The 14,814-nt window shown below is 38.9% G+C and overlaps 1 protein-coding gene across 3 annotated transcripts in view; it reads left to right on the top strand.

The window, feature by feature from the left end:
• Window positions 1–14,814, top strand: part of LOC125233307 (cryptochrome-1) — a 36,339-nt gene that overhangs the window by 13,859 nt on the left and 7,666 nt on the right. For all 3 annotated transcript variants that reach the window (XM_048139272.1, XM_048139270.1, XM_048139271.1), the window contains exons 2-11: window positions 3,360–3,501; window positions 5,101–5,247; window positions 5,694–5,881; window positions 6,369–6,485; window positions 7,205–7,338; window positions 7,801–7,896; window positions 9,642–9,715; window positions 11,632–11,758; window positions 13,675–13,857; window positions 14,522–14,689. In XM_048139272.1, coding sequence (XP_047995229.1) covers window positions 3,372–3,501; window positions 5,101–5,247; window positions 5,694–5,881; window positions 6,369–6,485; window positions 7,205–7,338; window positions 7,801–7,896; window positions 9,642–9,715; window positions 11,632–11,758; window positions 13,675–13,857; window positions 14,522–14,689 — 1,364 coding nt within the window. In that variant the 5' untranslated portion in view covers window positions 3,360–3,371. The remainder of the gene's footprint in view (window positions 1–3,359; window positions 3,502–5,100; window positions 5,248–5,693; window positions 5,882–6,368; window positions 6,486–7,204; window positions 7,339–7,800; window positions 7,897–9,641; window positions 9,716–11,631; window positions 11,759–13,674; window positions 13,858–14,521; window positions 14,690–14,814) is intronic.

Raw genomic sequence — 14,814 nt, 5'->3', positions numbered from 1 at the left:
ACATTTCAGTCCATCAGACATTTTCAGTAGTTATATTTATGAAATATTGCTCCTTAACCTGAGTTGTCTGAAATTCCTCTAAAAATAAAAAATATTCTACCTGGCAGTTAATACCTATACCAATTTAAGAAATGCGCAATTATTCATTATCATCGTCTATTTCGTGTCCATTTTCAGAAGGTATTATTTTCAAAATATTTTCAAATTTTTCTTCTAGGTAAAAATATGATATTAGCGACTTTGGGATCTCTGTATACAGTCACCGGCAAAAAACATCGCATAAAAAGAAGCCTGCATAAATATCTGACTCGCTCACATGGCTCTAGAAATAAGAGCTTGACTGATATTATTGCAGGCGTTGCAGCCTTCTTTTTGTGCGATTGCCGGTGACTGTACACACTTCCACAGAGAGAGAATGGTAAAATTAGTTTTTCTACTCGTCGAATTTAATCTGTCAATTAGGACACCACAGACTAAACTATAAGTGCTGACTTTTCAGTGTTGGATAGTCTTTGACACTTAGTCAACTATAATATTTCATTATACTTCACTTTAGTTAACTGAAATAAATTCAAAAATAGAACTTCATACAAGCTTCGCTTACCATCAGGCGACCTGTCTGCTCGTTTGCCTCCTATCCCATAAAAAAAAAAAGTTCTATACTAATTTGCGATACCTGGCAAATTTTTCTGCATCTGAAACACATTTTTTTTTAATCTATCGCGTATCGACCAATCAGAGACGGGTATTATAAACAATTGGTTGCTAGGTAATTCGATGTTGATACAACGGTGAACGACGCTATTAACATTAATTTTAACTTGAATGATGATATTTTTCGTCCATTGATGATGAAAATGATGACTCATAGAAAAAGTATTGTATACAATAGTGATATAAATAAGCTTTTCACTCTCGTACCGGAACATGGAACTCGACTGAAAAGCTTTGTATTATATCACGATTGTATAAAATACTATTAAACTTACTGTACCTTCTTCAATATTATCTACTTAATTTTGATTTCATGTAATCTTGCGCCTTATACTCTTACTGCAGTTAGTCTAATAAAGTATATTCTTGAGCTAAACTGGCCCCGTAGCCGGATGGCATTTCTCCGACGCGAAACGAAAACGAAACGCCGCGAAAGGTAGTCTGGCTCTGTCGCGCCAATCTGCAGAGTGATAGAGATATATATCTACTAGCGTTTCGTTTCGTGAGCGTTTGTGCCATTCGGCTACGCACCCTGAACCTCAATTGGCAGTAGTGTGGACGGCATAGTTTATCTACTTACTGAGAAAATTGGTTAAACTCTAAACAAATTGGTTATCAAAGCCGTTTCGTCGTTTCTAGTAGGTGATCTTCCATTAGAGTAGGTCAGGCTGGGTAGCAATTTTGCACTCACATTGCACTAGGTACATAAATTCCATTAGGTGTATAGTATGAATTTTCTGAGATGAACTTTTCGCTTTAGCCGTAATCTGTTAAACAAAGGCCTTTGTGTCTATTGTTCACGGCGGCTAGCTCCCGTTTAAACGGCACGTGCTATAGTCTCAGTGTAGTTAAAAAGCAACTATCATGATAGTAATAAGGTTCAAATCCATAAAAAGCCCTTTCGGATATAACACGTTTTGTCATCTTCAAAAAAAGTTACCTGCATACTGCAAACTGTTTAACACTTTCGAAACCGGGCTCTACGCGGCGCTACGACATTTTCGCTACATACGGGGAAACCCATGTAATCGGCTACGCTTCTACGAGCGGTGTGCCCGACAGTCGGGTTCTTGGTAGCGAAAGTGTTAATAAATTTGAACCTTATTGCTATCATGATAGTTGCTTTTTAACTACACTGAGACTTTAGCACGTGCTGTGGAAACGGGAGCTAGCCGCCGTGAATAATAGAAACAAAGGCCTTTGTTTAACAGATTACGGCAAAAGCGAAACGTTCATCTCAGAAAATTCATACTATACCACCTAAGGGGTTTAATTAAAGGCTGGTCCTAGTGGCTCGCCGTCGAATCTTATTAACCCCTTGAACGCCGTTGTCAAAAAATTGTTACTGAATTAATAACCTTCAATCTGTTAATTACAGTTTAAATTGTCTGGGGCAGATCTGGAACACGGCGTTTGAGGGGTTAATTCGTCTTTTGCATTTAGTATGAAACTGCGTCTATTAGCGACGCGTGGAATCGAATTCACCGTCCATAGTAGGTAAATGTATGGAGGGCTCGATTCGACGCGGCTCGATTCCGCGCAAATGGATGCCAGGCTTAAAATGGCTTCCTATTTGTGTTCGCGAAACGTCTCATGTTAGGTTAGTATCTGGGTTACCTAATATACCTATGTAAAAATGTTAGCATAATAAGCCTATTTACAGAATAAACATGTTTGATTTTGACCTGTACACGAAGGCACATGAGTCCAAACATTTGCAAAGGCTTATTTAATTGAATATTTTTCGAACTTTGTGAAAAATAAAGTTCAGATTTCGACACCATTGAAGTCTAGGTTTCGCTATATGCTCATTCTGTTAAATAGTTCTTTAAAATAGTATAGACAACGTCCATTTTGTAATATCCTCGAATATGAGAGTTATGAATGTCCGTGATTATGATTACCTTTTTGATATTGGTCGAACCCTCGACATCTCAACGCAATAACGCGTGACGCGGTCTCTAGGTTACCCTGGTCAATAAAAATCCTCGAATATGCTTTGTATGCATTAATTCACAATATTTTACAGTGTAAAACGAGCAATAAGTGGAAATTGTATAACTGTAGCAAGGTCAGTATCAGGCTCAGGATTATTTGTTACGTAACCGATTAGTAAGCATTGTGTTAGGTAATATTACGAGTTTGCGACTCATGTTTGTGACAGTAACAATACTTAAGTAAGCAATTTTATGTAATAGGATAGTAGTTGTTTACACTTACTTCGGTTATCAACAGTACCTAATACATCTCTAAAAACAGGAGGGGGGGGGGGGGGGAGATATTGCTAACCCCGGAGTTATATTATAATCTATGTTAGTGATATTTTTCTATCGACAAGACAAACACTCTGGATTTAAATCGCTGAACTCCCCCGAGAAAAACCTCAAGATTGTTAATAAAAAAATTGTCAGTCGTATTGTAAAAGCTGTACTTACTTCAAAAACTCCTCTCTCTGAACCTACAGGACTCTAACCTCCTTATGCATAAACGTTCACTAAAGTTATCAAGCTGATAAAAATGATTTGTCCCTTTCTGGCGTATATGTGTTATAGAAAGGGACAAACGATTTTTATCGGCTTGTTGACTTTAGTGAACGTTTATGAATGGGCTAAGTATTTTCGTCTCACAGTACTTTTCTTTTTCAGAACTGCAGTAAAATGATGGGAGGAAGCGTTCTCTGGTTCCGCCACGGGTTGCGGCTGCACGACAACCCGGCTTTGCACTCCGCGCTCGAGGATAACACTGTGCCCTTCTATCCTATATTCATATTTGATGGTGAGACAGCGGGTAAGTCAAGTAGTAGGGGTTTGTCATCCTCCTTGCGTTATCCCGTTCGCCACGGCTCGGCTCATGAGAACTTGGGGTCCGCTTTGACAACTACGTATTCCTAAGATTTGGCCTAGACGCTAGTTTTATGAAAGCGACTGCCATCTCACCTTCCAACCCGTAGGGTAACTAGGCCTTATTGGGATAAGTCCGGTTTCCTCACGATGTTTCCTTTACCGAAAAGCGACTGGCAAATATCAAATGACATTTCGCACATAAGTTTCCCAAAAACTCATTGGTATGAGCCGGGGAACCCGCAAGTAGTAAAGGTTGTAAGAGGAACTACGCATTAAAAATGTTGGGTTAACCCTGTCGACATGACACACGACAATCCAGCCTTGGCACACTTGCGTATAAATCTGCCCATAGCTGGGCACCATTAATCAAATAGTTAACTTCGATAATCGTTAATCCGTTACTTAAAAAGTTAACTTCGTTAATCGTTAAAGCGATACATTTCGGTAGATTTAACGGAAGTTAAAGTTAATCGATAATCCGTTAACACGTCATAAAAAAAAACATTCAGTCGAATTGAGAACCTCCTCCTTTTTTTGAAGTCGGTTAAAAATAGGACTCCACTGTATGTATTATGTATTTCTATTTACTAAGTATCCACCAAAAACCATTAAAACCTGTGACGCCAATCGGCAAAAAACCGAAATGTAATAATTACGGTCTCTTCGGGCTTTTACCGCCGTTGGTTGGCTAAATCCTAGGTTTTACTTCGGATTGGTAATTATTGGGTCATTTATGCGGTCGCGATCGAGGTGCGTCGGTTCTTCAGATTGAGATTTGAGATGACAACTCGATGCTGTGGGCCACGATAACTTGGTAGAGTAATCTAAGGCCCGCGCCGAACTCTAACTCGATGGGTCGGTTGCGCGATTTGTCTGTCATGCCTGATGATTGCTCTCTATTCCCAGGTTAGTGATCGATCTAACACGCCTAATAAGATTTAGAAGATCTCGAATAAGTGATCCAAAGTCGCCAATTGGTATTTAGGCTGTTTATAACCGACGGATCTGCTTTTACCGATAAAACCTAGGTTTTGCCGTATTACGGGCTTTTACAGTAGCAGTAAGAACGTGGTTTTCGCGGCGCAACAAGCCGCTTGGGGTGCTGGATTAACGATTAACGGACTCGATGAAATTTAACGGAAGTTAACGAATCCGTTAACATTTTTTAAAGTTAACTTAAAAGTTAATCCGTTAATCGAAATGTTAACTTCGTTAATTAACGATAAACGGATTAACGAGTTAATGCCCAGCTATGAATCTGCCTGTCTATCCCTTATTCGAAACGAATAAGCGGAAACGTCCGCTAACATCAAGTTTTTATAAATTGTTATAAATTACGCTTCCGCGCGGCGCCTCGAACCCGCATCAGCCGCAGTCTAGGCGGCCGCTTCTAACCAATTGAGCCACGAAAGCTAAGCCGGACTTCACAAATCATTCCATTCCCTCCCATCCCTTATATGCCTCTGATCGGAAATCGGAAAGCAGCAAGTGATATTAGGATTCTGATTCGCGTTCCCAATACAAAAGCATAAATGTTTTTTAGGAACGAAGCTGGTGGGCTACAACCGCATGCGGTACCTGCTAGAAGCTCTGGACGACCTGGACCAGCAGTTCAGGCGCCATGGAGGCCGGCTGATCATGCTCAAGGGGCAGCCCAATGTGGTGTTCCGGAGACTTTGGGAGGAGTTTGGTAAGCTTATTTATTGTGTTAGTTTATATCTTTGGAACTAAGGTAGTTGGCTAACACTCCTGGAAGCCTTGGATAACCTGGTCCAGCAGTTCAGGTGCCATGGATGGCGGTTGGTCAAGGTCAAGGGACCGTCTAATGTGGTGATTCAGAGGTTCCAGGATGAGTCTGGTAAGATAATGTACGCTTGTGTACATCTGCTTCATTTGTCACAGTACCTTGCCTCTGTGACTAATGTCGAATACTTAGTCTGACCTATGTGCTTTGTACCTTAGAAGATCTCTCACGATTAACATTTAGGTATTCTAGAATATTCTAGCCCCATAACCCTTTGACAGAGCCTACTAAAATGTTATGCCTGTTATATGTTTCAAGCCCTCAAGTACAAGTTTAGCGTTCATTTGAGACGGAACCAATTATACCCATCTTCTACTAATCCTTATTCTTAGGTATTCGCAAGCTCTGCTTCGAACAAGACTGCGAGCCGGTCTGGCGAGCCCGGGACCAGAGCGTGAAGCAAGCGTGTCGTGAGATCGGCGTGACCTGTCGTGAACACGTGTCTCATACACTTTGGGAGCCTGATACAGTCATCAAAGCTAATGGGGGGATACCGCCGCTCACCTATCAGATGTTCTTGGTAAGTTATCTATAGATACCTGGAATTTAGTTAGGCAAAGAACGAAGTAGTCGTGTCACAAAATCGGTGTGAACTGTCTCGAACATGTGTCGCATACTGTCATGAAGACCAATGACCATGAATACCGCTGCTCACCTACCAGATGTTCTTGGTAAGTTATCTATAGAAGCCCTAGAATTTAGGCAGGCAAAGAACAAACCAGGTGTGCCCAGTAATCGGCGTAACTTGCCGTGAACACATATGCATATATTCTGGATACCCGACACCGCCATCAAGCTCAATGGAGAATACAGCCTCTTCCAGAAGTTCTTGGTGAGAATGGTGAGTTGACAATAATTATCTAAAGTTAATCCAGTCAAAATTGCTTTAGGGTTGTGCACGTGAGCTCTTTGAACACATTTTGTCTTTCTAATAATAATGATGCTATTATATAAAACCTTTTTTTATTGGATATTTTACTTCTTGGATAATATTTTTACCTCTACAGCACACCGTCGCGACCATTGGAGACCCGCCACGGCCGGTCGGTGATTTAGATTTGAGCGGCGTCAAGTTTGGCACGCTACCGGAGTGCTTTTACAGCGAGTTCACTGTCTTTGATAAGGTACAGAATTGTGTTCTTATATGATTATTATCATCATCATCAGTCATCACCCTCCTTACGTTATCCCGGCATTTGCCAAGGCTGAACGCCTGAGCCGCTTGAGGTAAGGATGAAGTTAAGGAACTTCATTAGATTATTATTATCCCAGAGCTGTAAGAACCTCTTTTTGACACATGACACATGACAGCGTCCACAATACGTAAACTCGCGCAACCTAATGAAATTTTAAATAAAATCCTGTAATAATATTTAAAAAAATCAAGTAATTATTTAAAAACAATATTTCTCTTACTTTAAGAATAATCTTACACATGTTACATTTTTGCGGATCTTCGTTAGTGAGTATTTTACGATATTAATTTATCACGCAGGATTTACTTATTATGTCATTTATCATTCATTTTTATTTTTAAACTAGTGCTGTGGCAGAGTCTGTCATTTCGATTCAAATGACAATTCAGTAAGTTGATAGAAATCGTATATTTGTTTAAGCGCCTCCTTGTACATAGCGCCTAATCGATTCAACCAATTCGAAATTAATTAGATTTGGCAAACGATACGTCTTAGCCACATCGCAACATACTTCAAAACAAATGTGTTAAAAATGTGAACTTACAGATCCGGGACAATATATGTTGTAGTATTTTTTATTGAGGCACCACCTATTGGCACGATATTTGTTCTGCCACGCCGCCTACATAAATATTTGTGAGTTTCAGACTCCTAAGCCCGAAGATTTTGGTGTCCACCTGGAGAACGAGGATATTCGGATGATCCGCTGGGTCGGCGGAGAGACCACGGCTCTTAAACAAATGAAACATCGTCTAAGCGTGGAGTACGAGACTTTTTGCAGGTATATATTACGTACTTACTAGATTAGGGTATTAAGTTTTTTTAGAAAATGTTGGTTTCTGCTATTTACAATTGTCTTATTAATTTCACTCAGTTTCGACAGGTCAAATTGATGAATTATTCACTTTTAACATTACCTCCTTACCTTCAGTAACCTACCGACTGCGCCAGTACGCATGCACCCTGGAATGATAAAACACTACCTTTAATTTAAAACAGGGTATTCCTACACTTTTGTTGAATAAAGAAGAGTATAAAATGCCTCTAATACTACTTCGGACCACTCATTCACCGTCTCATCACATCGATAACGATTGAAGCAATTGAGCTACCAAGGCATCCTTATTATTTCCTTATCTTTCACAGATGCTTCTTTACACTTGATTCCTTTAGATTCAGTACCTTTTTCATTCCTTATAAACGAATATGTGGCATTTATTGAAGTATAATGTTTGTTCAACAGGGGCTCGTATCTACCAACCCATGGCAGCCCAGACTTACTAGGGCCGCCCATCTCTCTGAGCCCGGCGCTACGGTTCGGATGTCTATCTGTTAGGAGGTAAGTACCTACCATCGAGCACTGGTCTCACCGAATGCGAGTAAGTCTCGCTCGCGCTATCATCCCGTCTCTTTTATTTACACGGGTGCGACCCTCTTTTTTCGTTTCTATTGCCGATAGCTCATCGCTTACTCGTTTTTCGTAGGACGTAGCCTCAGCGCCGGCCCGAACGCTCGATTAGGGTTGAGCGACATATCATTTTGGCGCCATTGTTATTTGTTTTCTTTTATTAACATTTTGCTTTTGGCACCGCACCCACCATTTGACACATAGAGAGGCGCTGAGTACAGTCACCGGCATAAAGAAGTGATGATTTTTGTACCTTGTCGCTTTTTATCGCTTTTTATCAATTTCGTATGACATTTCAAACAAGACGTTAATATGACAAAGTACAGAAATCATCACTTATTTATACTGGTGACTGTACCATTCTTTACAATATTTCTATTACTCTGAACCGAATTACAAATGCATAAGATCGTGATTTGTGTACAGTCTCTGTGATTTGTAAACTTATCGCCTTCTGGTAAATTGGGCTGAAACATTTAGTGCATATATTTAGCATGACTCGTGAGGGACTCGCGTGAAAGAAATTCATATTATTTTAAGCGTTAATTCAGTCTTATTGTCAGTATGCAGTATTATACCAGAAGGCCCTACACGCATAAATGCATGTATCTCCGCCGTGCTGCATAATGCATGTTGGAAATCGCCACTCGTTATAATGTCGGGTGTTTGCAGCATACCCTGAATAAAGGCTGGGCTGATTATGTGTATGCAATATGTATCACTTGAAACAATGACCCATCTTGGGTCCCGGGTGGCTAGGAATTGCAAACCGGACTGGTTTTTCCGAGGATCCGATTTTGTGTGTGTTCCATCAGATAGCGACTGTAAGTACAGAAACCGTGTTGCCAAACTATTTTTAACATGGTTTAGTTTGATATAATAGACTCATATCGAATTTGGCACTATAAATGATTGTCTTCTGTAGTATTTGACATAAAAACAAACAATATTTACATATTTTTGGTATTAAAATTGTATGATAACTATTTATTTTCGATTAAAAACGTGTGTAATTTTTTTTAGTTATTTATTTTGGCCACCGAAGATGCTGTCAGCGATGTAGTGATGTCATCGAATTCGAACTTACTTCATGTCGAAATAATCACTAACATAATGAACTTTATGCCTCATACTTAAAAGTCAGAAAATGTTGTTTTCGAGTAGAATGACCTGATGCACAGATAATCTATAGTCTATAGATTAACATGACTGTGTCATCCGTTGACCACGAACGCTGTAAAGAATTCGAAACGTCGGGATGTATTTTAAATTCATTATACGCGATTTAATCCGTTTCCATAGTTTTATTTCATGAGTAACTATCGCGGTAACCGAAGACAATATTATGACTGTGTTGTTTTGAAAATATTTTTTGCTGTTTTTATTTCATAATAAAATATGTTAATATTTTATTTCGGTTCATTGGACAGTACTTAATCATATAAGACAGACTTTAATTAAAAACTAGAACAGTAAAGTAAGAAATGTCTCAGACCATGTGATCTGAGGCTTTCTTGTTACTGGTCAAGGTGTGTATACCTACTGTTTTTCCGTTCGACAGAGCCGGGAAGCCGTAACTTCGTTTAGCGCAGCGGCTTGAAATTTGACGCTTTACGGCCGGAGGACTGAAAAAGAGATGTTCGGTTAATTATTTCCGATGTTCCGTTTGTTTTCAGTTTCTACTGGGCCGTCCAAGATCTGTACCGCCAGGTGCACCAAGGCCGGCTGCCGTCTAACCAGTTCGTTACAGGTGAATACACACGAGAATATCGACCTATAGTATTATCAAAGAGGATCGAGTATCATAGAGAGTTACTGTCAAAGTAAAATGTGTAATCACAGTGCATAGACTGCCGTCTCTTGACACAAGCTTAAAACTTTTGAACCTCAGTTCTGACAATTTTGCCCATATTGTAAACTTGATATGTGTTAAAATGTCAAATATTAATATTAGCGCCAACTAGCTGAGCGTGCCCCAAAGGTGTAACGCCGTCTAGGCCACCGTACCTTTTTCTCTAGGGCTTTGAGGTACGTTTTTTTCTTAGACTATCCGTCTATGTATACGGAGTTACATATGTCTTTGATATTATAAAGCCTGGCCAGAAATATATGATTATTGTCAGGAAGGCGCTCTTATTCTGATGTATGGGGTGACAGTTCAGTTTAGTATGAAGAATATAGTTCTGATGGAATTTTGCAACATGGCGCCTAGTCATATATTACACCTATTAACGACCCCATAAAAATCGCCTGCCATTACCGCGGTATTTTAAAAAGTATAACGTTTAATTAAACAACCGATTGATTTTCTTTGTGTTTAAGTACAAATACAAATATCAAGCAAACTAATTACAAATCACATGGTACTGGGTTTCCCGTCCGAATCGCACTTGACCGAATTTTTATTTGAATCTAGGTACTATCCGCTGCAAAAGTGCACGGAAAAATTATGAATGAATTCATTGATAAATTCGACATCGACTTTTGCAGCTTTGCATGCAGTACATAGTTTTGCATCATTTAACGTACTCCTAGTACTCGTACCAACTTATATCTACATTTCCATAATCATAATTGAATGTTCCAAAGTACGCATTTAGACCTAAGTTGAAGGTTGCCTGCATTTGCGGCGCTTCCCTTATTATACTTAGCTTAAAACTTTCGAGAAACTCGATGAAACTTTTTCTTTTCTGATTAGTCTGAAGAATAATCGCAGGCATTTCTTTAGAATATAAATAACAAATTATTTTCTTGAGTCGTAATGAAAAGCAATGCTTGTAAAAGCTGTACTTGAACATATAATTATTGTTTTACTTTTTGACGAAGCTTGTAGCTAATAATGAAGTTATTATTCAACTGACGAAGCCTGCGTTGTGGATTTAAGAATATGGTCTCTGAATAAATGTGAAACATAGCTTTATTAGCAGGACGGCTTTATGGACGTTAAACTTAGACATATTTAAATAAAATCAATATACGGTTGTATCTACTCACTTTATCCGTGCACGGAGCACGGTGTTTAGCCGCCGCGAGCACTTATGCCTGAGGACGGGTCTCCTAAATGATCCGAAACATGTCGCAACCGTCGCGATATAATAACGTGAGTACAACCGTATATTGATTAAATAAGTATTAGGACGGTTGGACGGTTCTAGATGATGTATTTAACGCGCGTTACTTTTCTTTAAATAAATTAAGCTCGCATCAAACATAAGTCTGAAGTCTGCTCTCTTAAAATTTTGTATTTTTGCTTACATACTTTTAAAAAATGTATTAAGATAAGAGATCAATAAATAATAGCTATTGTGTCAAGGATTTTGGCCCCACGTTGGGCGCCATTGTTACGACCACTTCCAACTGTTAATATTTTATATGCATCTCTACTATGTAACTACTTTAAAAACACATATTTTTTTTTATTTAACACAAAAGTCAGTTTTAAAGCTAGCTCTAACCTAATTATACCTACACACAGAGAGAGATACATAAAACTAACCTACCAAGCGCGCCTCCCGATGCAAAAGCACCCATAACGCTTGCCGCGATGAACTGCGACGGATAACCTTTACATCAGAAAGGTCCCACATTACAAAAATGCAAAAGCACATTGATCCCATAAAATAACACATTGTATTCCTTGATGTCACCTAAATATTTTGCGTGCAGGACAACTCATCTGGCGAGAGTACTTCTACACGATGAGTGTGAACAACCCTCAGTATGGACAGATGGCTGGCAACCCTATCTGCTTGGACATTCCATGGAAAGAACCCAGCGGTGACGAACTCAAGAGGTAAGTGAATAGACATGTGCAGTTCATCAATGAAAAATCCAAATGAGATGTATCTCCTTCATTCACCAGTTCAGTTCGATATAGACAAACTCTGTTAGAGATAAAGAGTGCCACGCTTAAATCTTCAACTGACAGAATTTTATTTCAGTGATTCCTATAAAAAAAAAAAAAAAATTAAAATTTAAACTGTTTATTTCTATAAATAATTACAAATAACATGTTTTTTTCTTAACTACAAATCTTAACTAATAAAGATTTTTTGAGTTAAGGAGTCCTATCTTTTATGGCTAAGTAATTATACTAATGATTGCATGCATTTTTACATATTTATTTGAGGGTTAAGTATTCAATTAATTGGCGTCGTTAGACTGCCTTATCTTAAACAAATATTTCTTTACAATATTTCTTACCTGCTCGAATTGATTCGTATCATTCATTATTATCCATTCATCTCTATCAAATTCTTCAATCCATTCAATATATCGGTGACAGACACTAAAATAATACGAGTTACTGATGGATTGGTTGGTAACTGAACTAAACTGAGCTAGTGAACTAAAAGAGTGAAGTACTTCACAGTTTATGAAAGATCTTAACACTTTTTTCTTTTAGATGACACATTTTGCACATGTCTAATAAGGGAATAACTATTCCGGTCATTCAAATGTTAGTTGTGAGTTTACCATATTTTTTATGTAATCCATGCCCCCACTTTCCTTATGCAGAGTCGTATTTTTGTGTATCTATAAAATATTCATCACGTTCGGAAAAGTATAATTTTAAATGGGAAAACGTGGGCATCCCAAACTCGGATTCCTAAATATCGTGTCAACACATTTCATGTATAAAGAGGCAGGGATAGTTTGGTACATTAACATTAACCCTCATATGCATGACCTTGACAAAGATTTATTCAAATTTGAATTTTGACATGCTGTCAATAGAATCCAAAATACATTATGCATCACTATGTATTTAAGGGTTAATGGCATTAATTCAATTAGAAATTGAAAGTTTTACTAAATCTACAAAAGATCCGACCACTGTAAGGTTTCAAGTGACTGAAAAAAAGCTAATTAAAATTTTAATACATTGACTTGTCCCGTTATTGTACCCACTCCATTTTTTCCTACTTTTGCGAAATACTCAAATAAGGTACCAGTATTTTTTTCATTCAAGATTGCAGATGCAGATAATAATTAAATACTTATCAAACAAAAAGAAGTCCAAAAAATATCTGATACAATTTTATTTTAAGAACCTAAATGCGTGTTCATTCAACCTACTTTTTGTACGATATTATTGCCGGTGACTGTACTATCGGACCAACTGAATCATGACCCACTTGGCAGATATTTGAAACTTTCAAACCTGTCTATCGCTTATAATGCACTTAAGTCGTTTTAAAAACTATTAAAACTAACTAAAATATGTCACTACACACATATCAACGCATTTTCAGAATTTGGGACCCCCCAATTAGCGAAAGTTGTTAACAAAAATTAACTCACTGTCAGTTTTGTGACGATAATCAAGCATGAAATTTCGATAAAAGTATTGTTTTTTTGTTAATTACATAAACTTTAAGCGATAATCTACATTCAGAATGTGAAAATAGTAACTTTTTAGACAGATTTTATGCTTAATTTGTCGTCTCAAAACTGACAGCGAGTTAATTTTTATTAACAACTTTTGCTAATTGGGGTGACCCAAATTCTGAAAATGCCCATCAGTGCCCAATAGAATGATAACAAGTTCGTCACCAAGGAAACCCTATCTTTAAGCGAATTTTGATCTACTTAACATTTAGACGGTTTGGCAAAATGGGTCATGATTCAGTTGTTTCGATAGTACAAGCAAACTAGAAAATAGAATGAGGATTCTAGTCTCACGCTTCTATAATTAATGTCCCACAGCTGGATCGAAGGCCGAACCGGCTTTCCATTCATCGACGCCGCAATGCGTCAGCTCCGCATAGAAGGCTGGCTTCACCACGCCGTGCGAAACACTGTGGCTTCATTCCTGACCAGAGGCACGCTCTGGTTGTCATGGGAACACGGGCTCAACCATTTCCTGAAGTACCTCCTAGACGCTGATTGGTAAGAAAAACGTACTGCTAAATTGACCAAAATCGCTAAAATGTGTTGTACAGCCCGGCAAAAAAGAATGGAACTAATTTTTTTTATCATAGCAACACTTAACTATTCTCATTGCCATGTGCCAAAATCTGTCAAAATAGTTGCCACATCCAAAACTATTTAAATAGACGGTGGCGCCCCTATTCTTTTCTACTCTTTTTTGCCTGGCTATATCTGCTGTGTTCGATAAGTTCGATTTGATAGCCAGCAGTGGCGGCTGGTGAAAATTTCTGCTAGGCAACATTGAGCAAAAATAAACCTACCTTAACATTAAATACTTTACTAATCAATTTTAGGCAAGCCGTCGGGAATCGGTTTGTATGGACCAGCCGCTGCTGATAGCCAGTATACCAAACATCTTCTGTATTTTTCCGCTCTTTTATTCACCTAACTTCTTCTCGTGTAAGGGGACCAAGTAAACCTAAATTTTTACTTGCCAAGGTTTAGCCACTTCAAGCCCTCGAGGGGTAGCCCTTAGGAGATCTTCATTACACGTCGTTGAGCACCGGGGCACACCGGGGACACGTGCTCAACGACGTGTACTAAAGAAATCTACTTTATATGAAAAATATAAATTCGACTTGTTCTAAAACTTACTCTATTCTTAACCTGTTTACGTCTCCAGGTCTGTCTGTGCCGGCAACTGGATGTGGGTCTCCTCCAGCGCTTTCGAGGCGTTACTGGACTCTGGTGAATGCGCCTGCCCCGTCCGTCTTGGTCAGCGACTGGACCCGAGCGGCGAATACGTCCGCCGCTATGTACCCGAGCTGACCAACATGCCGCCTCTGTACATGTGAGTAACAGAGACAACTGTAGGTTAGAGGCATTACTGAACCGGGGCGCATGTTCCGTTAGACTAGGACAGCGACTGGACCCGAGCGGCGAATACGTCCGCCGCTATGTACTCGAGCTGACCAA

This window comes from Leguminivora glycinivorella, chromosome 14 (genome assembly GCF_023078275.1).
Source record: "Leguminivora glycinivorella isolate SPB_JAAS2020 chromosome 14, LegGlyc_1.1, whole genome shotgun sequence".
Taxonomy (NCBI): domain Eukaryota; kingdom Metazoa; phylum Arthropoda; class Insecta; order Lepidoptera; family Tortricidae; genus Leguminivora; species Leguminivora glycinivorella.
This window is presented reverse-complemented; position numbering and strand designations above follow the sequence as displayed.